General features: G+C 38.6%; 1 protein-coding gene across 2 annotated transcripts in view; it reads left to right on the forward strand.

Moving 5' to 3' along the window:
- TRANK1 (tetratricopeptide repeat and ankyrin repeat containing 1) overlaps positions 1-25,169 on the forward strand; it is a 60,239-nt gene extending 35,070 nt beyond the window's left edge. For both annotated transcript variants that reach the window (XM_027729143.2, XM_039381604.1), the window contains exons 13-24: positions 1,238-4,102; positions 4,704-4,903; positions 5,373-5,510; positions 9,230-9,370; positions 9,985-10,141; positions 11,261-11,349; positions 14,158-14,261; positions 15,859-15,991; positions 16,907-17,052; positions 18,839-21,921; positions 22,965-23,066; positions 24,309-25,169. In XM_027729143.2, the coding sequence (XP_027584944.2) occupies positions 1,238-4,102; positions 4,704-4,903; positions 5,373-5,510; positions 9,230-9,370; positions 9,985-10,141; positions 11,261-11,349; positions 14,158-14,261; positions 15,859-15,991; positions 16,907-17,052; positions 18,839-21,921; positions 22,965-23,066; positions 24,309-24,421 (7,271 nt within the window). In that variant the 3' untranslated portion in view covers positions 24,422-25,169. The remainder of the gene's footprint in view (positions 1-1,237; positions 4,103-4,703; positions 4,904-5,372; positions 5,511-9,229; positions 9,371-9,984; positions 10,142-11,260; positions 11,350-14,157; positions 14,262-15,858; positions 15,992-16,906; positions 17,053-18,838; positions 21,922-22,964; positions 23,067-24,308) is intronic.
- Positions 25,170-25,621: the final 452 nt, after the last annotated feature.

Raw genomic sequence — 25,621 nt, forward strand, 5'->3', positions numbered from 1 at the left:
GTTCCAGTGTCTGGGACTATGAGGAGAGGTAATGGAGCTCAGGTGACATGGTGGAATCAAACAACTGCAATGTCTCTGTCAGTTACTATTTTGTGAATATACTTGTGTTTAATCAAGAAAGGAAGACTCCTCTTTGAAACCCTGTAAAATGTGGACTAGGTGGGAATGAAGTAAACTGGAAGTATCTAGGAAGAAACAAAGGTTTTTGTTCAGTCATAAATCAACAAAGTGTTGTTTAGGGGAGAACTGAGTGAAAGGACTCTAGGACTTACATAAAAATACAAGAAAGTAAGATAAACTGTCAAATTAAGCCCTGAAGTCAGGTTTGATTTTAAATTAAGAAAAAAATGCATTTTTTGAGCTGGAGAATGAAAATAATTAAAAATACTGAATTTATTAATTTTTAAACACATTTCAATGAATGGGTTTAGAGAGATTAAAAGCATAGCTACTGCCAGTTGTAAATTTTAAATCAAAAGATTAAGAAGTCCAATGAGAATATCTTAAGTATTTTTCACTGTGTAAAGTTTTTAAGGTGGGATTTCTTTACAGTGATTTTCATTGTCACTATTTTACAGCTAGAAAAGAAATGTTTCACATAAATTGTCTCGTTTAAATCACATATATTATTTGGATGAAATCCAGAAAGCTGTAGAATAGATATATATGTATATATATTTTTTCCCCCCAGGGAGGTGACTAACCTTATTTTGTAGGAAGTTGCTTTAGGGACCTCAAATATCAGGAAATAATTGGGATTTCCTGCGAGTTATTTTAGTGAAACAAAGTTATCCTCAGCAGGTTACTTCTGGGTGCCATATTAAAGTGAACCAAATGACCCCAGAGCAGTACCCAGAGCTGCTGCTGCTTGTCCAGATGACCAGTTGCCGGCATTCCTTCGGTAGCAGTCAGGGCTCATGTTGGAAAATGAACAAATCTGTCTGTACCCAGAGGTTAAAAAGGAGTGTAATTGTCTAATGCTATGGGAACGGTTACAGCACTAGGGATTTCTAAAGCTTTGCTGCCATTGTATTGTTTTTCCCTGAACCTTAGGAGAGCTCAGTTTTGAGCCATTTCAAATAAGCATGTTTTACAAACATGAATTGTAGATTTTGTTTTTCTTTTGACAGTAAATAGATTTTAATTCACTAGCTGCAGGAAAAAAAAATATTATTGGCATACAATGCATCCTTGTAAAGCAAGTGATTTCTTTTTATATTTGTTTTCCTGCTTTCAGATGGCACTGGTTTAAACATCCTGAACTATCTACTTGATCTCTTTGCTTCAAGACCTTCTGACTTTCCATATCTTAATCCAAACATACAAGATGAGAATGGAAATACAGTGATGCATATTGTTTTTCAGAGAGGATTTTCAAAGCAGACTAAGAGAATAACCGAGTCATTGGCAAAATTCGACATTAATTTTAATATAAAAAACAAATCTGGAAGAGATGTGAGGCATAGAATTAAAAAAAGTGACCCACTGCTACTTGCCTGGAATAATGCTGCACTGGAGAAAAAGAAGCACCGGCAAGATAGAGCAGGGCAATTGGGTAAAACATCTAAGCCCGTTCCAGCCTCTGAGACTTCACAGTCAAAGAGCACAAGGCATTCTTCATCCGGGTCCTCATTAAAAACACCATCTGGCAATGTAATGCCTAATGATTTAAAACCCCCGTGTTCTATAAAAACAAAAAAAGGTCAGTTGGCAAAGCAGAAAACAGAAGGAATAAATAGCCCTTTAACACTGCAGGAAAGTCTAGTGCAGGCAATCACAACTTTAATTCAGCAACTGAAAGTGGGCGACACGCTGAGAAAGGATCATCCCCTAGTACAAAAGCCACCTGCAGCTCAGACTAGTTTGGAGGAGGGAAGAAGTTCCTTGCAATCTTGTGGAAGCATAGCTTATCCTGAAGGAAAAAGGCATGATTGGGAGAAAAAGAATGGAGCAGGGGAATTTAACATGGTCCTGCCTAATGGAGAGAAGGAAGAAGAGGAGGAGAGTCTGGATATTGAGGCACATGAGCAGGAGTTTGATAACATGACCTGGGAAATAGAGTGCACTCCTGAAACGCTGAAGACTTTGAGCAGCAAAGCTGTGCCTCATGATCTGAAAACTAAAACGATAAGGACAATTAAGCAGCTTGGCAATGGGGAATGGACTAGGGGCCTTCAGAAGCCACTGAAACACCTGAAAGCTAATATCCGGCTGTATGAAGCCAAATTGGACAAAGGTGCAAGAATGCTTTGGGAACTTGCGATTGACTTTTCTCCTCGTTGTAGCGAGAGTCCAGAAAAGATCATGGAGACAGAACAGACAAAAAGTCTTCCAGAAAAATCAGGTAGAGTTTACACAGAAATAATTAGAATTTGGGCCATTGTTCTTGACCACGGCAAGCTGGACCGTGCCTTAGAAAATATATGTATTTCCTACAATCGTGGTTTATCCTGCATCTTGAGGAAAAAGCTCAAGTGTATAAATGAAGGACATCAGAACCACAGTGTGACAACAGAGAAGCGTGTTCCACGTTGTTATGTTGAAGACACAGCGGCAGAAAAATCAAAAGAATATACCATGCCTGAGTATTTCCCTCCAGCCAGTGCAGCCGAATTGGAGTACAATATAATAAAATTTCACAGTTTCAGTACTAACATGGCGCTTAACATTATAAATGATGTGCAGACTTCTGTTGAATACCCTTTCCGAGTTGGGGAGTTGGAGTATGCAGTAATTGATCTCAATCCAAAGCCCATGGAACCAATCATTTTAATTGGGCGAAGTGGGACAGGGAAGACGACTTGCTGCTTGTATAGGCTTTGGAAGAAATTCTATTCATACTGGGAAAAATCCACCTTGGCAAATGGACCTCTGCTGGAGAGGCAGACCTGGCAGCAAAGACAGTGCAGTGAGTTTGAAAAAGCCAATTTAGGGAAGGAAGAGGGTGAAATAAAACAAGACAATGATGATTCGAGTGAGGAACAGGTGAAGGACGAGCAAGACCAGGACAGTGAAAATGAAAAGGTTCCCTCAGGCACAGCTGGTACAGAAATGAATTCATGTGATGACCATGAAGAAGACCAAACGTGTAGCACAGAAGCATCAAACAGGCTGGAGCACCTGCACCAGATCTTTGTAACAAAAAATCCTGTCTTATGCCAAGAAGTTCAGAAGAATTTCATTGAACTTAGCAAGTCTTCCAAGGTAACCAGTCACTTCAAGCCTCTGGAGCCAAATATTCACAAACTACAAGACATTAAAGATGAAAATTTTCCACTGTTTGTCACCTCCAAGCAGTTGTTGTTGTTACTGGATGCATCCATGCCCGACCCATTTTTTCCAAGAAATGAAGATGGAAGTCTTAAAAGAATCATTGTTGGTTGGAGTCCTCAGGAAGACTCGGTCATACCAAATTGGCAGGACGAGGATGAAGAAGGTAACCTTGAAGCAGAACATGGTGATGATGGAGGAGCTGCAGATGCGTACTCTAGGGAAAGCGATCATTGGACTTTTGTGACTTATGATGTATTTGCAAAGGAAATATGGCCAAAAATGATAAAAGGTAAAAGCTTGTACAATCCAGCATTGGTTTGGAAAGAAATAAAATCTTTTCTGAAAGGCTCTTTTGAGGCACTGAGTTGCTTTGGAGGCAAGCTTACTGAGGAGAAGTACAAAAAGCTAGGCCGAAAGAGATCACCAAACTTCACGGAAGACAGGAGTGAAATCTATCATCTCTTTTGTCTTTATCAGCAGATATTATCACAGGGAGGTTACTTTGATGAAGAAGATTTGCTATATAATTTATCTCAACGACTTTCAAAACTCAGGGAACTGCCATGGTCCATCCATGAGTTTTATGGTGATGAGATACAGGATTTCACGCAAGCCGAGCTAGCACTGTTAATGAAATGCATCAATGACCCTAATGCCATGTTTCTAACTGGTGACACTGCCCAGAGCATAATGAAAGGAGTTGCTTTTCGTTTTAGTGACCTGAGGTCACTGTTTCATTACGCAAGCAAGAGCTCCGCGAACAAGAAGCAGCGTGTTAGAAAACCAAAAAGGATATATCAGTTGTACCAGAACTACAGGTCCCATTCAGGTAGAGTAACAAATTTATTTATGAGCTGAACCTGTGCTCTTCGTATGTCATTAATTGAAGTTTTCTACCGGCCAATTCAAAGCATCTCTGTGTGGCCTGTTTTTTTAGCAGATCAGATGGGCAGCTTTTTCTGATATGTCAACTCTGTATTGTGACATCTCCACTGGGGAACCAAGAATGAATGTTTTTAAAAGTGTCTTTTTTTTGGACACCCATGCTTACTGCATGTTTTGGCTCTACTTGTTTGAAGGAAAATTTAACAAATGTTCATACATCTATTGTCCCATCCCCAAAGCACTAGACTTTGCAGCATTGGTGTGCTGCTCTGCTCTTCTTATGTGTTTCTCAGTTATGGCCTTCATTTTTTGGGAATTCTACCAAGCCTTTGTAGCATGCTTTCTGATCTTTACAGGCCCAAAAATGAGATCCACTCAAAATGGCAGAAACATAGAGTGGACCTTACAGTTCTGTCTTTTCTGACTAATGTTTTTGTCATGATATGTCTTGATTTCAAAGTTCTTTTAAAAATTGATTTCAGTTTGTGTTTGTGAGAGAATTTGAAACAGGCTGAACCTTAAAATCTGAATTCTGCTTTTTGAAGGTATTCTCCGTTTAGCATCCGGAGTGGTTGATTTGCTCCAGCATTATTTTCCAGAATCTTTTGATCGGCTTCCTCAGGATCGTGGTCTCTTTGATGGACCAAAACCTACGGTCTTGGAGTCCTGCAGCGTTAGTGACCTAGCGATTCTGCTGAGGGGCAACAAAAGGAAAACACAACCGATTGAATTTGGAGCACATCAGGTTTGCTTTTCTTAGGCTTTTTGCAGATTCTTCCACCTCTGTTTCTAAATAATAATTCTGTATGGACTGCCCACAACTTTCTTTTTTAAGCCTTTGTCTCACTGATAAATTACGCTTTTTAAACTTAGAAACCTTTATTGTGTTGGTTTCTGTTTCTTCTTATATGTCTGGCTTTTTCTGTTCTTTTTTTTTGTCATCAGGTATTGTCTATCCTGTTCCTTTATAACTCCAAATTTTCTTACACCAGATCTAAAACTGTCTGCACATGCCACACATTTGTCAATCTCTAATGGCAGTTTTGTGACCTCTTTTGTGGCAGTGCTGAAATGTCTGTGTTAAATGTTGTCTGGTTTTGAGAAGGCTCTTGCATTATTGTGACATGTTTGCCTGATTTTGCTGTAAAACTGTTACTTTTTTTTTTTTTTTTTTTGCTTCCTAATATGTTTTTTTTTCCTGTATTTTGTGGCAGGTGGTATTAGTGGCAAATGAAACTGCGAAGGAGAAGATACCTGAGGAACTTAGTTTGGCACTTGTACTGACAATTTATGAAGCAAAGGGCTTGGAATTTGATGATGTACTCCTTTACAACTTTTTCACAGATTCAGAGGTATTTAATTCTTACTCCTTTTTCTTCATTTTTTTTCTAAAGTCAGTTTTACATGTGGTCTAATTAGCATTTCAGTTGGGGAAGGATTCCCTGTTTTCTCTGAAGATGTGTGGTTTCATCACAGTAGAAAACAGAGGTTTATGAATTGAGATCTCCTTCCCTTAGTCCTGCATTTTCCTTCAGGTTGACTGTTAAAATATAAGGGAGAGCCTTGGGATACACACAACATTGCACATGTACACACACACACACACTTCTGCTGCGTACCAAGACTACTCCTCTAGCGTACATCCTGTCTCTCCTGGCTGCTCCCAGTTCAGGTTAGAGCAGTTGGTGAAGGACACTCCATCACTTTCCCATATTCTTTACTGGAGTTCCAAGTCCCAAAAAAGCACTTTATACACCCCTGCTTTCTATCACCATAAAATTCTAAACCAATTGTTTAGAATCAAATAGTGTGTGTATGTATTTGGAGGGGTGGGGAGGAGCATGCTCTGTATCCTTCCACAGCTTAGGTCCAAAAAACTCGTTGTGGTCTAGCTCAGGAGTTGTCGGGAAACTTGAAAAGGTCTCAGAGCCTGGAGTGGATGTCATTGCCCATAGAATGGCCTCAGATACAGAATTCCTTTCATGGAGATGTTGTGCTTTGTGTTCTTTTGCCCCATTTGTTGTTCTCTGGGGAGCTCAAAGCCTGTCTCTCTGGGGTTTCTTGTAACTCCAGACCTGTCAGGGGTCCGCGAGGCTCCTTTGCAGTGGGCTGTCAACTACAGCAGCCTCGCTGTTGTTGCTGGAGCATCGCAGAACCCTCCTGCCCTGCCCCTAAGGCAGCCAAGTAAGCAGCATTACTGAACGTGCCTGCAGACACTTGAGAGTGCCTATGACTGAGTTGCTCTATGATTAAACATTCAGTGTGAACAACTGTGTTGCAGATGCCCTCTGCCTCTAGCCCTCAAAACAGTGTCTCAGATGTGGTTTTCAACAGATGAAAACCGCAAGAAAACTGAGGGCAGTTTACTGGTGGCTCTTCATAGAGTTTAGTGAATGTTATATGATGCTTCTCATAGGGAGGAGCTTGCAGTAAATGACCTTTACTCTGGCTTACTGAAGTTTGGGGGCAGTACAATACTGGCTGTCATGGTAGATTTCTCAAAGTTGATTTGGTTTTGGTGATGCAAGTCGTACTCAGAAAAACAACAAGCCATTTATCAGAATTTAGCAGAATCAGTTTAACAGAGTTGAGTTGTATAGGGCATTTTAGCTTAGACTAATAATGCACGTCAGGCCTAGAGAACGGTTTTCATACAATTCTTCCATGTTCCGGTGAGTCATGAGTAATTGAGTTGATTTGAGCAACTAAACAAGCAGGCAGGAAAGCAGCTCACCCTGAGGTTTTCTAATTTAAGAAAGTTGTATCTGTGAACTGTTGTAAACACAACAACGTGGCTGTGTGCATTTTGTAACGTATTGAGTTTTCTTTTTAGTTGTCTTGAAAATGAGATTTAAGAACAGTCTTGTTTCAGGAAGCAGATTTGAATGAAGAATCTAGAAGGTAAAAAAGCCAAATCCCCGAAACCTAGCAAGCTGTTGACCAAACCAATACCATTAGCTGGTTGTCATGTTGCAATCTATGACAGGCTTAGAAATGTTTTGATAGATGATTTATTGCAACCTTAACTTCAAAATGCATCATCATCAAAATACATTTTAAAAGAAAAGTTTCCTACTTCTTTTCCCCATAGGAAGATAGTTAAACTGTATTGAGTTGCTCAAAGCTCTGAAGTATATAGCTTGTAAAAACATTGTTTCAGTCTTATTGCAAGTATTTTTTTGATTTTGTGCCAGAAACCTGGCACTATTTAATTGGATTTCAGTTAAATACCAAAAAGGGGAAAAATGAACATAGCTTAGAATATACTTAGAGTTTTAAGGTACTGTTTTTTACAATTTTAAGGTTACAGTTTTAAGTTTTGTAGGGGGATTGGGAACCTGCAGAATGGTATTATCAGGAGCTGGCATTTGTTACATGGCATGAGAGTGCACAACACTGATCTTCTGCCACACTTAACTTATAGTTAAGCATATCTGTGCATATTTATGTGCATGTTTCTCATGTGTCTCTATGTTGGAGTCCAATATTCTCAGACCATGATTTTTTAGATTTTCCACATGAGTGGTTTTTTTGCTCATCTCTGAGTGTTCTTCCTAGAGGATGTGTTGGCAGGTGCCATTTCAGCCCTGGCTGAGACGAGCATTAGTGATTACTAGTATTACACAGTAAGCTTAATACATTAATCGAATGAATGACCAAGTGTCTTGCTCAGGAACCCTGAGGGCGAGAATATATGCCTGCATGGAATAAGTGTGGGTCCACTTCCATGGCTCCAAGCCCTGTATTTTGTTGATGGGCTTCACCACATCATGGTTTACCCAAGCTCTGTTGATGACTCGCATGCCAAAGCTGATGTCCTGAATTTCCCTCTTGTTAATCTACTGCCTTTTCCTGCCAAGATGAATGATCTGGTCCCTGTTCAGAGAACTGACTTATTGGTGCACCAGAAAAAGGACAGCACCAACTTGCCTCTTTTTGTCTGGATCCTTCTTGCTCCAGGTGGAGCAAGGTCTCCTTGGTACTAAGTGATGAGGAGCGGTGAGTTGTGGGCCAGCTGGTCTGCAACTCACTGAGCTTGTCAGTCTTGTTAGAGTCAAGGAGACCTAGTTGCTGCCCATCCTAACCTGCAGGCCAAGATGTCTCCAACACGTCTTAGCACATTTTAGCATGACAGTTGGCAACTTGTACGTGTTATTCCACCACCATTTACCTTTCACCCTGCTCTGAGCTGGCAGGGATCTGCCTGGCCCAGAAATCAGCACACCCCCCCTCAGTGACTTTACCTGTTGTGGTATTGGGTTTTGTAGGAAAATCCTCATCCCTAGGACTAAAACTTGAGCCTCATCCAAGGGGAGGGTACCTGATCTTTTCTACAGATGGGCCATCCATTGTAGGGATGTTCAGCTGAAAATGTGTAGTCCACCCAAGGAGGTTTTAATGTTTAATTTCAAATTTTACTTATTTGATATATTGAATATTGCATATGATTTGGATTTATAAGTGATACAGCAGTATCCTGAAATCCCAAGGCAGGCATAGTGTAACAATGGCAATGTACATCAGAATCACAATAAAAACGTGATTCCACTTAGCAGTCCCTATATACATACATACATACATACATACATACATACATATATGTATTCCCATTAGCTTTGCCATCATGATGCTGGCCATCCCCAGTCCCTGGGAAGTAATACATAGCTTGAAGCCAGCTCAAGCCAGTTGCACTCTTCCAGGTTTGTTTTGTTTGTTGCTCAGTTTTCACACACTCTGTTGGGCTGAGGCATGTCTTCACTTTTATCTTGGCAACTCAGGAAGATGTTACACAACTTGCCCTAAAATAGCTAGTAGAGAGTATATGCCTTGATGATCACCTGGTACAGACAAGTATCTCAAACAAAGATTGTGTTGAGATGAAGTTTGGCTTTCTTGATGAAAGTTGATTATTCTTTACATTCTTCCATGAGAAAATTTTTTCCCCACTCGTCTCCTCTGAGCTGCCTTTGGTTGTAGAGATGGATTGGTCACAACATACAACCTTATCTTTTGCAATGTAGGCAGTAGTGGGTACTGTATTCAAGTAAACCTCATTCTCTTGATATTTTAGGCTAGCAAAGAATGGAAGATAATATCTTCTTATAGTCCTGATTCGGATGTGCAAATGGGAAGCAACTTGCTAAATGAAATACCATTAGAGGATGCTGCCGGTGTGCAGAAAAAATCTCCTTTTAATGTAGAAATGTACAAGGTGAGTTTTTCGTAACATTGGGAATAGGAAGGACAAGTTAAATTCTTACATCTTAGAAACAGACAAATTTCTTAAATACTTTCATCCTGTAGTTTCATGTTTATCAAGGTTGCCGTGCCTTTTTAGTAGTTGTTCATATTTGTATAATATAATACTGATTTTAAAAGCTAAGAGGTTTTTTGCAAATGTAGTTTGATAACAGCAGAAAACCTGTGTAGGTTTTTAGGTATATTTAAAGAGCAACTGTGGTTAAAGCAAATAGCAAATCAGCTTGTCAATATTTATTATTTCTGTAGTCTGTTTTCCGATTGGTGTCACTACTTGGAAATTAAGGAAACTTCTTAGAATCTAGTGGGTCAGATATTTTCAGGATTGTATGGTGCAGCTGCTAGATTTATGGCAGTAGTTGCTTGCAAGTTAGCTGCACAGTGGCTTATGTAATTGTAAAATCCAGTATTTAATATTTAGACTTGCTTACTCAAAGACACTTTCTTATTTATTACGCATTCTGTATAAATTATCTGTTTTCTGATAACTGCAAAGTCTGTTTCATTCTAACAATTTAGCTCATCTGGCATTTCATTTATTTTATTTTATTTTTTGTTCTGGTTCAGATGCTGAATGGAGAACTCAAGCAATTGTATACTGCCATTACAAGAGCCAGGGTAAATCTGTGGATCTTTGATGAAGACTGTGATAAACGGGCTCCAGCTTTTAAGTATTTCATCAAAAGAAAATTTGTTGAGGTAGTCAAAACAGATGAAAATGAAGGTAAAGTTATCCTAAAACTTTCTTAAAAGACTGTCAAACAGGACAGCCTACTTATGCTTTCTTGCTTTTAGGCCGTATAGTAAAGAAGGTTAAATTCCTTGGTCCTTCTAACAGTATGCACTGATAACTGCCCTTGCAAATTTCCACTTATTTCAGTGGGTCTTAATTCTTTTGTCTCTAAAATCGGTTGCATATGTTAAAGCATAACTCATTGCTAATTCATTAGTATAAGTTTCATTGCTGTCACAGGAGAAAAGTCAGAGATCACTCAGACAGATCTGATCTTGTAGTTAGTTTATTGAGTTCTAACTAGTAAATTCAGATATAAAATATTCATTAAGTACAAATGGATTGGTGGTCAATACTCTGTTTTTTACTACGTTTAAAGTTAGCATGGGATACAACAATTATCACATAAGCTTGCTATACATATCTTTAATGTTACACACATGCAAAAATGTCATTTACCAACCTATTGGTGTCTGGTGTTGGGTAAGGGATCTCTCACCCTGAATGGGTAACCGTGAGAGGCTTTTCTATTCAAAGGGAGATTGCTGCCACTCAGCCAGCTGCTATGGAGGGAGAACTCAATGGACTTGAACGGCTGCAGATATTTATAGCTTTGAGCTGTTTTAGTGTTTAATTTGTAGTCACATTTTCTACTCTGTTAATGCAGTTTCAGCCCCTTACCAGCCCAGTCTCCAGGCAAACTATGTTTTTTGTTTTGATGCTGTGTTCTCACTGATAGCCTCACACAACAGGATGATAGCCTCACACCTGCACAGTAACAAAAGCTGTTACAGAAAAACCATCCCAGCTAAAAGAGATTTATCAATTAAAATAATTTGTTTTCTATAAAGAGAGTGGGTTTACTCAAAGATTTGTCCAAAAAACAAGCATAATTTTTAATGGTCTTTCAAAACCAAACCCAACTTGTTGATTTTCAGTGCTGATTGAGAGACATAAAACACATTTAACTCATAATTACTGTTACTGGTGTGAGCACAAATCATAGAGTTTGGAGCGTTATAAGATGTTAATGCTTAGTTTTGGTACATGATACGTGGTTTCTGTGGTTTATCTGTTTTAACATAAAATAATTACTCTTTGCCCTTGTAGACTTAGATGACAGCATGTTTGTTAAAACTTCAACTCCAGAAGAATGGATTGCACAGGGAGACTACTATGCTAAACACCAGTTCTGGGAGGTAGGAACATATGTTTATCTGAAATAAGGATTCTTGTTTATTCTGAAACCTTTTTTTTTCTTTGTATCTATAAAATCATCTATAAACCTTCAGTTGCTGTGTAGCAGTTTGTCTTAGTTTGAGATTTGTGTAGGTCCCTACAGACTACTTGTCAATGACTTACAAGAAGTAAGCAGGGAGGACAAGCCTATTGTTTGTAATCTTAAATTCACTACTCAAAAGTTTGCAGTCCAATGAGGGGAAAACATTTTAATATGCACAAATGAAAGACAGTTGGAAAAAAACAATTCTTAGCAACGACTGGAATTGATTTAAATCTGTGAAGCTAAACCATATTCTTGGTGTTATCATTCCACATAGTGTAGGAGAAGGAAAGGATTTCTTGGAAGTATATTAATTTGGGCAGTAAAATGATGGGTTCATTCCCTTCCTTTTTAAAGAACATGGAGATTTGACAGGTTTTTTTTTCCTAAATTGGTAGTTAATACAAGTCCAGATATGGGATGACAGTTAATTGGATGGAAGCAAAACACAGCTAGGACGACACCACCAATTAATTATTCTACAAGGAGGTAAGGGATATCTATAGATCAACTACCCTTGTCCTTATGGGTGATTTTAACTTCCCAGATATCAACTGGGAATATCGTACAGTGGACATCAGCAGGTCCAGGAAATTTCTGGAGCATGTTGAAGAAGATAATCATTGGGTGCAGGTACTAAGGGAGCCAACAAGGAAGGGTGCCCTCCTACATTTACTGTTTGTAAACAGAGAGGGACTTATGAGTAATGTGGTGATTTGTGTCTGTCGTGGTCACAGTGGCCACAAAGTAACTGAGTTTCAAATTTTTGGCTATAGAAGAAAGCCGTCCAACAAACATCTGACCATGGATATGGGAGTAGCAGACTTTGGGCTGCTGAAGGATCTAATTAGTAAAATTTCCTGGAAATTTGCTTTTGAAAATCTTGGGGTCTGTGAATGCTAGGTGCTTCTTAAGAGCCATCTCTTAAGAGTGCAGGAGCAAGTGATTCCAAAGCATCAGAAGTCAAGCAAGTGGGGCAGAGTCTGGCTTGGCTGAACAGGAATCTTCTTGTAGAACTTAAGCAAAAAGAGAAAGTGTATGGACATTGGAAGCAAAGGGAGGTGACATGGGAGGATAACAGAGATGCTGTCACTGTAGGGAGAAAATTTGTGTGGCCAAAGCTTGATTAGAGTTCAAGCTGTTTAGCACCTTTTATGATAAAGTCAGCCATCTAGTTGACCAAGAGAAGCCAGTAGTTGTGATATATTTTGGTTTCAGCAAAAATTTTAGTACTGTCTCTCACAGTGTCCTTCTTGATGAAATGTCCAGCTCACAGCTAGACAAGTCCATAATACATTAGGTGGGAAATTGACTGACAAGTCAGGCTCAAAGAATTATAGTAAATGGGGTTATATCAAGCTGGTGGCCAGTCACTAGTTGGATTCCCCAAGGCTCAATTTAAGGGCCAGTACTCTTTAATGTTTTTATAAATGATTTGGACACAGGAATTAAATGTACATTAAGTAAGTTTGCCAGAGATACTAAACTAGGAGGATACTAAATTGAGAGGAGCTGTTGACTCCCTTGATAGAGAGGCCCTGCAGTTAGAGCACTGGGCACTCACCAACTGTATCAAGTTTAAGAAGGGCAAGTGCCTGATTCTGCACCTGGGATGGGGCAACCCTAGTTGTGTGTATAGGCTGGGGAATTACAGGCTGGAGAGAAGTGCTACAGAAAAGTACCTGGGGGTCCTGGTCAATGGAAAGTAGAATATGAGGTAGCAGTGCCCTGGCAGCCAGGAGGTCCAGGTGTGTCCTGGGGGGCATCAGGCAAAGCATTGCCAGCCAGAGAGGGAATTTTGGAATGCTTTCTTTGATCGTGGCAAAAAGAAAGTTTCTGTGTTTTGCTGGTAGCAACACAGAATTTTTTGAAAGGAAAATAGGTAATTATAACAAGGCAAAAAATCAAAGCAATCAGCTGCCACTGTACAGACAGTCGTTATCTCCCCTTGAAAGTAAAAGGCAATTCCCTAAATGGACAGAAAAGAATTTAGATAAAAAAAACAACATAGCTAAAAAAAAATTTATCTTGGAATCTGAAATGTATTAATTATATTATCTGCTGTTCTGCTTTCTTTATAACCACCATCTTTGCTTATCGTTGCTACCTTACGAAGAAATTATCTGGTGAATTTGGCATTTCTAAGAGTGGCTTGCAATGGGCAAATTCCAAACAGATGCAAATACAAAATTAGTGGATAGAATCAAGAAGTCATGGTGTTGCAGAATAGCAGGGTGATAATGAAACAAACCTTGCTAGGAGCATGGTAATTCCTGGTACCTCTGTTTAGTTTATCACAGAAAGGGCCTGGTATGATCAAAGCATGAAAAATGTTCCATGCTTTTTGATTTCACTTTGCACACGTTGATTTTCCTCCTTTATTAATATGTAGTAGATGTCTGGTGACTTACCAGTTAATGGTTTAGCCTATCATTCAAATTGCATATGCTGTTTATTCTATCAGCCTACCAGGAATTCTGCTTTCACTACTTCCATGTAAAACATTGTAATTAATACTCTAATTTTGATAGTCACATGTGGACTGACACTAAAGCTTTTCTTTTTGTCCTAAAAATATACTGCAATGTTTTACCTTTTCCTTCTTCCAGGCACCCTGCCATTCTTTCTGCTTTCCATTACAGTGACTAAAATTAAGTATTGCTTTTATGTGATAAGCCATGGACTGGATGCACATCTGTGAATGCTGTGTATGATTTCACCCCAGGTGGCAGCCAAATGTTACCAAAAGGGTGGAGCAGCTGAGAAGTCAAAACTGGCCCTGGCACATGATGCTGTTCTCAAAGTGCATGCAAAGAAAAGCAGCCCTAGGTAAGTGTCAGTGCAGATGAGCAAGTGTCATTTTGTGGTGCCAGACCTCACTGGAGTCTGGAGGGGGAGATTCACACCCCAGTTGTAGGACTTGACTGGAAACATCAGAGAACAATGCAGATGAGCTGTCTTCACATGTTTGTGGGTGGCAAAAGAGATTTAAGAAATGGGAAAGTCTAGCACAACAGGATCTGGGGCACTGCTCCCTTTGGGGAGTAGTGGAGAAGTTGTACACCATAGGCTGTCCAAATGAAATGTGGCCCTTGAAAGGACTTGCTGGTCATGTGAAAGAAAAGCAACAGGATTTGCATTACCTCAAGAGGCTTTATATTCTTTGATATAGATAGAAGAACATACTCCATCAGCAGTGCTCAATTTCAGTTAATCCCACTGCATATTCGTCTAACAAAGAGAAAGGAACATTGTTGTACATTAGGGAAGAAAAGCTGCTAGCAAAAAGTGAGCTTTGGGGTAAAATTAGAGTCAATTTAAACAAAACAAGCAGAACTAAATCTGGAGGACAGTTTTAAAGAACAGATTTTGAAATTAATCATTGAGTTCATGTTGTCAGCTGAGTAAAATAGCTCAAGGGTTTGACGGGGAGAGAGTTTGCAGTTTCCTGAAGAGGCTGGGAAACTGTTTGGGACTCATCTCATGAGACAAGAAAAAACTGAATGGGGAGAGCTCTAGATCTAAGTTAATAAATTTCTTTTTATGCTGGGGAGGCCAGAAACTAGCAGTGATAGCAGAGTGGGTAAGGAATGACTAGATCAGAGGAAGCTAGCACAGAATGAAGAAGAGGGAAGGTCTAGAGAAATGCTATTACTGGAGTTAAACAAGGTTTTATCTTTTGTAATTACCTGCTTTATATTAGTGGCCCTGGTTAAAAGTATAAGGATGCTCATGAAATTTAGTGATCATAGAGAAATTGTTGATGGGACTGATAAAACTTTTTTTCAGTTCACTGTATGCTTAGGTGCCTGTCAACTGAAGCAAATTTGAGGAGAAGGAATTCAGTATATTGGGATGTGTTAAGTTGACAGAATATATGTAATAACGAAGCTGTTAAAGTGGCTTTTTGTTTAGTAGAGGTATTAATGCCAGTGTAAAAAGCTTAAGTAAGATTCCTGTGTGCTCTATAATATGAAATGCTCTGTACAATTCTGATTCTTCAGAGTTGAGAATCAGGAATTCAGTCTAGATCACTTGCACGCAGTGATACCAGAAATGCTGAGATTGTTGAGTTATACAAAACAACAGCTGATAACATGTTTGATTGTTTTTGATTACCTTGGGGTTAAAACGAGAAAGGAAGGAACAAGTTGAGCTAGAAAAGTGTTGCAAAACCACAGTACTATACTCTAGTTAAAAAACCCAAAAAACCCAAAAAAAATTTTTACTGCCACAGAAGCCAGATTCTGGAACAGACTTCTGGGCAGAGCCGTGTCAGCCCAAAATATAACTAATTGTAAGGTAATAGCTCATCAGGTTGTATAAGAAGAACACATGATGCCAGTGCTGGTTGGATTCAGTGACAGATCACATGACCCTAAAATTAATTTGGATGTAAGTGGTAATTTTGTCTTGCTTTCTACAGGGAAAAAAAGATGGAGTATATGACATTGGCTAAAACTTACTTGGAATGTGGAGAACCGAAGTTATCACTAAAATGTCTGTACCAGTCAAAGGAGTTCCGGCTTTGTGCAGAACTGTGTAAAAAATTAGGAAAGGTATTAAATCCTTTAAGCTATCCTCACCTTATAACTTTTTCCTTTTCCTGCAGCTTTTTTTTCCTCTCATATTACACATAAAGTAATAGTAATTTTCTGTGGCATGGTAGTAGCTGAACTAAATGAGCTCTTTAAGCTGTGCTGTTCAAAAGGAAGCATTTGTCAGAGAATAGGCAGAAGAGGAATGAAGAAGAGAATAATGCAGTTATGCAGGCCAGGTTTATTTCTTTGGCTTTCCTCAAATGTCATCATCAGTCATTTGCAGTCAAAAGTTAATGACTGATCTCATGAAACTTGTGCTGTTACTTCATTCAGTACTCTGATGATACTGAAACTTCACTGATTACAGCCATCTAAATGGAACCTTGTAACTTGCAAGGGTTGAAGTAGTGTGCTAACAATATGTACTATTTTTTAGTTGCAGTGTATTTCCACTAAAAGAATGTAAAGTAATTGTTCCCAAATATTTGAAATTTAAGATAAAAAATTAGGGTTCTCATTCTGAATCCATAACTGTTTAAATTTAATCCTGTTGATTCTGAGAAATTTGTAAGTCAACAGAAGTGTATGGTGTTTTCTAACAGTGGACAGAGCTTGGTCAGTAAAAAGTAGTTTGAAAATCCTGGATAATACCTTTATTTTTACGTTCTAGTTTTTAAGACATAAAGACATTTAAAGACATTTAAAGACATTTTAAGACATTAAGACATTTAAAAATGGCTTTTTTAAATCTGTTCCGTTTTAATGATGGTTACTTTAATATTTATATGATTACATTAAGATACTTTAATTACATTTTATTTAAGTGTCCTTCTTTATGAGACACTTACACAATAGAATTACTAGATTTGTTCTATTCATGTAGCTTTGGCTGTTTAGAACACTTCAGTTTCATTACTGACTTCTGCATTGCAGATGAAGGATGCTGCAGTTTACTATCAGAAAAGCCAGTGCTACAAAGAAGCATCTGGATGTTATGAACAAATTGAGGAATTTGATCTGGCCATTAAAATGTATTGTCAGGAAGAACTCTATGAAGAAGCAGCAAAGGCAGTTGAAAGGTATGTTTTCCAAGATGGTACTGGAATATAATTCTCTTTTCCATTTCCAAATTCAACACAATATGACTAGCATGCCGAAAAATTTTCACAAGGGTTTTTGGCCGGTGACTTCATTTTATATGAAGTTAAATTAACATTGTCAGAATTCTTACTTGGGTAATGATAACATGGTGAAAGGATTCTACTGCATTCACAGCTGGTGCAGTGACTAGTTTAATTTTCCTGGAAATTTTTTCCAGTCTATAGTATTAGTCATGCAAGTTCTCCTTCAGCCAATCCTCTGAACTATGTTCTTAAGGTAAATATGACAAAATAATTCTATAGAAGTATTAAATACTTCTCTCTTAAGACTGAAATAGTGATCTCATTAGCACATTCTTGCATAAATGATTCATTTATTGGCCACACTTTTCAGTACACTTAAATCGATTGATTTTTAGAGAATATGTAAACCAATTAAAATTCTAGCAAGGCCTGCAATTACACACCTTCACTGAAATCCTTTGTGATGTACCTTTAGTAATGGTAACTGTTTTCTTGAATTATTAAAGCTTGTTAAATATAAAGAGATTGTTCAATCAAAAAGTTCAAGCATTAAGTCACCTTCCCAACTGAGGAATTTTTAACTTAGCCTTCCCAAATCATTAATGCAAATTTATAAGTATAGGTACAAAAAATCTACACTCCCGCATTTATCATGAGAAAGATGATAATGAAAGGCTAATGATAATTTACTCACACAACAGAAAAAATTGACTCATTCTCAGCATACAGGAGAGCACACTTTTGCAAAACTGGCTCGGGGGTACCTTAATAATTTTACATCAGCCAATAATACTTAATAACTGAATATTTTAAAGTGCATGTTATGAAAGTTGCAACTGGATACTTTTCTGAGGCATTCACTAAGCAACAAAGATAGGGCGATTATGGGTGCTAAAAGAAATGAGGCTGCCACCACACAGAATTCGATTTTGGGATTTGTCTGGCATTCCCCTTTTATTAGGGTTCCTTCGTCAACAGCACCTAGTATTTGTCTTTTAGTTATCCTGAATTCCCAGGATCATCCTAAACCAGTGCCTTGATCCCATTCTCCTTGCATCATGTGGTGGCTGTGTTCAACCACAAGAGAAAAACACACGCTATCATGCAGACAATCCAAAGTGGTGTTTGCTTTGAGAACACAGCACTCTCTTTATCAAAAACACCAGTGAAGGCCAAAACACTCATTTTTGATCCTAATTAAGTGAACGCAGGTGCTGCCAGCTTAACTGGTTCCCACACAAAGTATATGCAGATACACATGACAGACTTGAAAGAGTTCTCTAAATTGACCAGTTTATGTAAATTTTACAGGATATTATCTATATTGATCTGTGGAGGGTTCATTGAATTCGTATCTATTTCATTCTATCTTCTGTATTGAGGCTTACTTTTAAGAATAGAGGATTAACACTGATAAAATGTGATTAAAGTAATTTGTACATTGTTTCAACAGTGTGGATAATGCTTTAGTGTTGCATCTTGTTTGTACCATAAGTTTTGATGATCTTGCTTCAGTCAGCCTTATGTTGTAATTCATTTCTTTTTGTAGATTTTTTTAAGATGTTGTGGTTGTTTATCGCCTGACAGACATATCACATTAAATAATTGGCCTTTTTGAAGGAAGGGCTTCTAGGGGCAGCTATTTGCGTAATGTTTTAAGGTTTTTTTAAAAATGCAGTGGTGGTTTTTTTTGTCTAGATTAGTCATCTGTGGTAGTAAATTGATGTATCTATTATTTCAGATATGAAGAGATGTTGAATACGAAAGGACAAATGGTTTCCAAACTCTCATGTACAGCAAATCAGTTGTATTTGGAAGCAGCTGCAAAGTACCTGAGTATGAACAGAACTGAGGAAATGATGCAAGTTCTCTCAAAACTTGACATAGAGGATCAGCTTGAGTTTCTGAAGTCTCGTGGATGCTTGCGCCAAACAGCAGACTTATTGAAAAGGAAAGGTCGAGAGGAGGAAGCTGCAAAGCTAATGAAACAACATGGATTTGCTCTGGAAGCAGCCAACCTCACAGCTATAAAAGAGTTTCGTGCATCGTGTTTGCTCGCTGCAGCACGTGCCAGTCTGACTCATTGTTCAGAATCAGACCTGGTAGACATGGAGATAATCCTAAAAGAAGCCCTCGAACTTTGTGATCAAACTGGGCAGAAGTCTGGCATTGCTGAGGCTATGTTTTTGCAGGGAGCTCTGAAGGGAGACTTCACAAAGCTGAGCGACGCGTTCCGTCAGTTCCTATCTCTGAATCATTCTGCTGGTGCTGTTGAAGCTCTCTTTGCATTATCTCGTTTCAGCACTCCTAGCCAGGACATCCTCTTCATGGCAACGCGTGGCTTAGTGGCTCTTCTGAGTCTGGTTAGGGGTTTGAAGAGAGCAGCCACCAATGCAGAGAAAGATATGGTGAAGTTATGCTTTGCCTATTTTGGGATTGTCCCAACAGGTGACAGTTGCCAGGTGTCTCAAAATGAAGCTGAACCCATTCTCAAGTTTTTGTCAGACAAGCCAAATCTAAAAGAGAGGAAGATAAAAGGTGATTTCTCAGTAAGCACAGAGGAGATAAAATCAGCTTTGAAACAGCACTTGTTAAGCAGGTTTTGCTCTATCACCTGTGAGTTACTGAACAAGAATTACCCTGATATTTGTAAGAAGTTCATTGCCGGCTTGAACTGTGGAGACAGAACCTGTGATTACCATAGGCCCTTGTTGCGCCACGAAGCAAAGACAATATTTCAGTGTAAAATGCATCTGGTGGCAATAAGGGGGCTGTTCTTAGAAGCCACATGCACTTTCCCTAAAGAGCTACTGAATCAGTGCAAAAGCTTTGATGACATTTTGACTTCTGACAAATATGCATCGTGTAAAGCCCTTCTAGAAATGTTTTTTCCTGATCATTTTCATTTGAGAATACTGTCTGAGAACCCAAAGGCATGTAAAGAAATACTACAATTCAGTAGCATTATTTCCAAACCCTGCAGAGCAATGTTGAAGGAGTACATCACATTTAAGTTTAATAATGAAGGCACTGCAGCCAGAAGAGAATCAACTGACTTATGGCTAAGTGCCATGAAAGTTTTTATCTTATCTTCAGGATATCCTGAAGAATTTGAGAAACTTCTTTTTAAGGAAGAGGATGATTATAACAAAGAGCTAAACTTTGCTTTGGCAAAGGCAAGAAGTTCCCCAAAGACTAGGGACCAAGGAGGAAAGACCAAAGGAATAGAGGGCAGACATGGTATGTTGCTACCTGACAAAAATGCTGAAAATGCAGGAAGAACACACTTGTGCTTTATTCGACTTCTTCAAAATTCACTTGAGCAATTCTATGTTCATAAGAACCCGGAAAACTGTAAAAGATTTTTTTTCCGTTTTATGAATGTCCTGATCAGGAAGTGCACAAGATACCTGATTCCAAGCATAGGAAATACGGTGATGTTGTTGGAATTGCAGTATATTCTCTGTTGTGCTGTCTTGATGCGTCTGTCCAAGAACATTACTCTCTGCCTTCCAAAGAGTTACATTGCTCTCCTTCATTACTGGGAGTTTTTGTTCAGAAGCAAGGACCATAACAAAGAACTGAAAGACACATTTTCTATTATACAGGAGTACAGACCAAAGGAAACATATGTAGCTGTACAGAATTTCAGATTTCATCTCTGTTATCTAGCAGAAGTTTTGTGTGGTGTTCATGGAAGGTTTGATGTCCTTCTGGATGCGTTTAGGGATCCCGACTGCATAACTTCAGGGGAGGCTGAGCGGACTGTAGTGCTGTGCTTAGTGATGTTACTGAATGCTGACCAGGTGCAGAGTTCTAAGCATAGATCCCTCCTATGCCACCACTTTCCTGAAATCAAGGCGATGCTGAAATCAATGAGAAAAGACGCTCTCTCTAAAGTTCCTGAAAGATTGCTGAGGGTTATTGAACAAGTGAGTGATGCTACACATGTAAGAGAAATAGCTACAGGCCTGCAAGAGCTGCTGATAGAGCGAGATGAAGAGTACTTGGTTGACTGCCGCTGGAAGTGGGACGCTGCATACAGTCAGGGGCATCCAACCATACGGGGCATCCTGTATGAACACATAAACCTTGACAGGTTTATGACCTCTTTGGATAAAACAGAATATGCTGATGAGCTAGAAGAGGAACTTGAAAGAGTTCATTGCTTAGAGGACCAAAAGGATCAAAAGGATCCCCTGGAAGTCATTGCACTCAGCAAGCAGAAGAAGCAAGAGCAGAAAGCATCTGCTCAACGCCAGCTGTATCGTGTGTTCAATTTTGTTTCCCTTTACATGAAGTGGAAAAGGAAGGCCTGCTCCAGAGCTCATCCTGTTGCAATGAAAGATGATGAATTTTTGTCAGAGATATTCAAAAAAGCAGATATTGACCAAACCCAGTGTGATCTCTGTGGAGTTAGATTTATCCAGAGCTCTGAGAACTATTTCAGCAGGTCGGAAAACATGGAGGCAGATACTTCTGAACCTCTGACACCAACAGAGAGCAGTGGGGAAGAGAAGTTGTATGCAGAAGGAAATGCAATTTCTGTGGCCAGTGAGGCCTACATAGAGCACAGAAACACAGATGAACACACAAATAATAATGCTGCCTACAGATCCTACGCCGAGTTTTTCAGAAGAAAGATAGATCCAATAATATATGAGGGACTGGAAGTAGTGGAGGCCATTACAGAAAAGTCTTACACCCGAGACTGTTTAGCATATAAAGAAGGTTCCAACTTATGCCAGAGAAAAATCAAAGAGAATATTAAGAAAATTTCAGATGCAGTAGAGGAAATCTATGAAAGAAAAGCCTGGGCTAAAGGTAGGACCTTTACAATGTTCTTTAAACAATGTAATATGTCATTTTTGGCCAAACCTTTAGACCTGACAAAGCTCCATTTGAAAATCTTAATATGGTCAAGAGGAAGGTATTTCTAGGTATTTCAGGTAGCTGAGGAAAAGAACTGAGACAGCTGGAAATATTGAAAATTATTTTCTAACCTCTTCCAAACACAACTTAATGCATCAGATAGTACAGGTAAAGTAAATAGTAGTGAATTTTTACAGATAAGCAAGTGAATTTCAACTATGTGATCAGATGTGCTGCGTTCTCTAAACTTACACACTTTTACAGCAGCCTATTGTATTAGACAAGGTCATCTTTATGAATTTTTCTGTTATTTCAACTGTTTCCTACTTCTGCCAGCCATAGTAATTTGGGTATGCAGGGGTAGAGAGTTAGGAGTACTTGGAGTCTTTGATTAAGAATATCTCTGACTAGTCTGCTCTGGAACTTGTAATTTTGCAAGGGTTGAACAAAGGGGATACTTAACTACAAATCTGTGGGGTGTCAGATACTCAGAGACAACACTGGTGTTATAAAGTTCGTTAAATTATGGTACTTGAGATATATATTTTGATATTAGATTTTTTTCCCCTCATATGCTTTAAGCATTATTCTGTGCTGATTTTTGCAAGCGAAATGAGTGAATGAGTACTGAATGAGTGGCCTAGGAGCAAACTTGTTTGGTGCACTTGCTTTGGGAAAGTGACAACTTAGATCATAACATTTTTACTGACTTCAGTCATAGAAATCCACCAATCCTGTCAAGTTGTCATTTTGCCTGTGATGTCTGACAGAAGCGAAAATACCGTAGTATTTGGTATGTTCAGCAGCTCTGATCAGTGAAATATGTTAAATTTGTTACAAAATCTTAGGTTGTGATCTTCATGTGTAAGCTTTATCTTTACTCCTAATGGAAAGCTTTTACATATGGATTAAGGCCATGAAGTTTTCTTGAGTTTTGTGCTTGGCTTTTAGCTGCTGTAGAGTTCTTACAGAATGTTAATTGTGTTCCCTTTCAGCTGAAGAAATAATAACCACACATGCCAACAAATTGGTTGTCACCGTTGATGATGCTCGTAAGTGGCTGAAGAAAATGGACTCTCACAGGATAAAAGAAGAAGGTATGTTTTCAAATTGCACAGCTTTCTGTGCCCTGTGAGGACACTATTCAGTAATGATATCTTAGCATCACTGCAGTTTCCCAGTCAGCAGCATTGTGGATATTCACTTACCCTCTAGGCAGCAAGAACTGGGCACTTCCACAGGGGCACTCTGGAAAACATGGGTTAACCAGGCTTTCCTCAGTAACTCTTTAAAACAGAGCATGAGCCATGCAGCTGGTTACAGAGTGGCCAGAATGGAGCAAGCCTCCTCCCTGGCCCTGGGTGGATCCCAGCCTGCACAGAGGATGAGTGTGTTTTTGCACACAGGCACACACAGCTGCACACCTAACTGTGGTTCAGGCTCAGTCTTCAGAGTAGAAACTTGGGCAGTGGGGACAGAAGAAAAGCCGTCTTCATCTTCACCAATAAGATGGTGCTATTTCTTAACTCGGATGTAGCAGTGCCTTAATGGGCAGTGTGGATCCGAGTTCTTGGAAACCAGCTTCCTAACAAAACTAATCCTTAGCTTGCTTTGAAGAGTTCTGTGGAAAAAATATTACATGCAGTTGGTTTTCTTTTGCTTTTACTTCCATTTCTCTTGGTTTCATACCAAAAGTAACATATGTTGATGCAGTCTATTGCATCACAAACCTCTGAGGGCAAGTTTAAGACTTCATTGTGCCTGCCTAAATGTTCAGGTTTAAACACATATTTAGATAGTGGGATTGCAACAATTGCATAAATAGGCAGCAATGAAGTGATCAGACTTACAAATAGCACTATATGTAAAGCATTAAAGTAGCTCTAATTTAGAAAATTTGGTTGTGATAAAGCCTGGTGTTCCATTTTCCTATTCCAAGAAAGATGCAGGTAATAAGACTACCTGGGAGCTCTCTCATTATCTCAAAAGCAACATTATAGTCTGTTTTTGAAGTCAGTAAGCAAATGCATTGTCTGCTGAAACTGAACCTTGAGAGAGGTGAGACACACTTCTTAAAAAAGTCAAAGGCAGTAACAATAGAAACAGATTTTCATGATGAAAATATTTACTAGTTCAGCAAGTGACTTAATAGTCCCTACTTCCTTGCAGAGCTCTTAACCACATTGTCATATTGAGCTAAATACTTCTTAAACATGATTCTGCACATATGAAGGTATATTGCTGACGCACCAAATAGCAATGACATAGCTTGTCATCGTATTAAGAGGAAAAGATGTTTGGGTTTTCCATTCTGCATTAATTTATTGTTTTTAATATAGGCTTTGTGCATGATAAAGACTTGGAAAATGAAGTGGAAGATGAAAGCATGGCTTTTGAAGAACTTGCCTATAAAAAAATCTCAAGAAAAAAAGGAAGATGTGGGAAATTATAATTGGAAAAATTATTCTGGATGGCTATTCTATCTTCTTAACAATCTAATTTTAGAATGAAAAAATGTTAAAAAGAATAGAGAGATGGGATCAGAAATGGAAAGAGTCTGAAGAAGAAGAGGACCTTATTCTATGTTTTGTATTATTACTTGTTGCTTATTGCTTGTATTATGTCAGAATAATTACCTGTGTTGTGATAATGTAATTGTTCAAACCTTAGAAAAGACCAATTTCCTTTCAAACCTGTGTGGTAGCTTAAAAGTAACAAAAGCCAAAGAACCAAGCAGGTAGAAAAAAAAATTCTTTCTGACTTATCTCAGGGGTATTTTTCTGCTCAGTCTTCTTTTTCTTCTTTCTCGCTAATTTTCATCGTCATTCTTCTGAGCTGGAATACTCAGAAAAATAGAAGGATAGTTTCTCTGATTTTAAGATCTTGCTATGTTTAGAACTTTGAGTGTTCAGGTGAGATACTTACAGTATCTCTCTTTTCTATTTTTATAGACAAGAACAGTAATCTCTAAACACATTCATATTTCTGACTGTGTACCTGTTTCTGATTAGATAGGTATGAAAGTTAGGGATTGTCTTTTATTTGATAAAGTTTTGATATAAACTTTTACCTGTACCTATTGAAAAATAGATAATCTTAGTTTAAAAGACTATTACGCATTTTAAGTGCTTTGTAAGGTTTAATTGATAAAAGTCTTTTTGTAATGTAATGTTTTTATAAAACCTGTAAGATTTTTTAAATCACTTAGTCTTGTCTTATTTTTTGAATGCTTTCTGAGAGCCATATGTGAATGACTGCATGAGTGGGATTTGTAAAATGGGTCCAGAGTATCAGTTCATGCTGATGCCGTTTTACTTTTGGGATTTCTGTGTGCCCAGCATACTGTAGTGTCCTGGTTTTGGCTGGGATAGAGTTAATTTTCTTCTTAGTAGCTGGTACAGTGCTGAATATTTGAATTTAGGATGAGAATAGTGCTGATAACACAGTGATGTTTTGGTTGTTGCTGAGCAGTGCTTACCCTAAGTCAAGGACTTCTTAGTTTCCCATAGTTTGCCAGAGAGCAGGTGCACAAGAGGCTGGGAGGGAGCATGGCCAGGACAACTGACCTGAACTGACCAAAGGAATATTCCATAGCATAAAGCATCTGCTCAGTGGATATAAACTGGGAGGAGTTGGCTGGGAGGGGCCAATC

The sequence above is a fragment of the Pipra filicauda genome, unplaced genomic scaffold (assembly GCF_003945595.2).
Source record: "Pipra filicauda isolate LSUMZ 115617 unplaced genomic scaffold, ASM394559v2 scaffold233_size1220752_pilon, whole genome shotgun sequence".
In the NCBI taxonomy this organism is placed as follows: Eukaryota; Metazoa; Chordata; class Aves; order Passeriformes; family Pipridae; genus Pipra; species Pipra filicauda.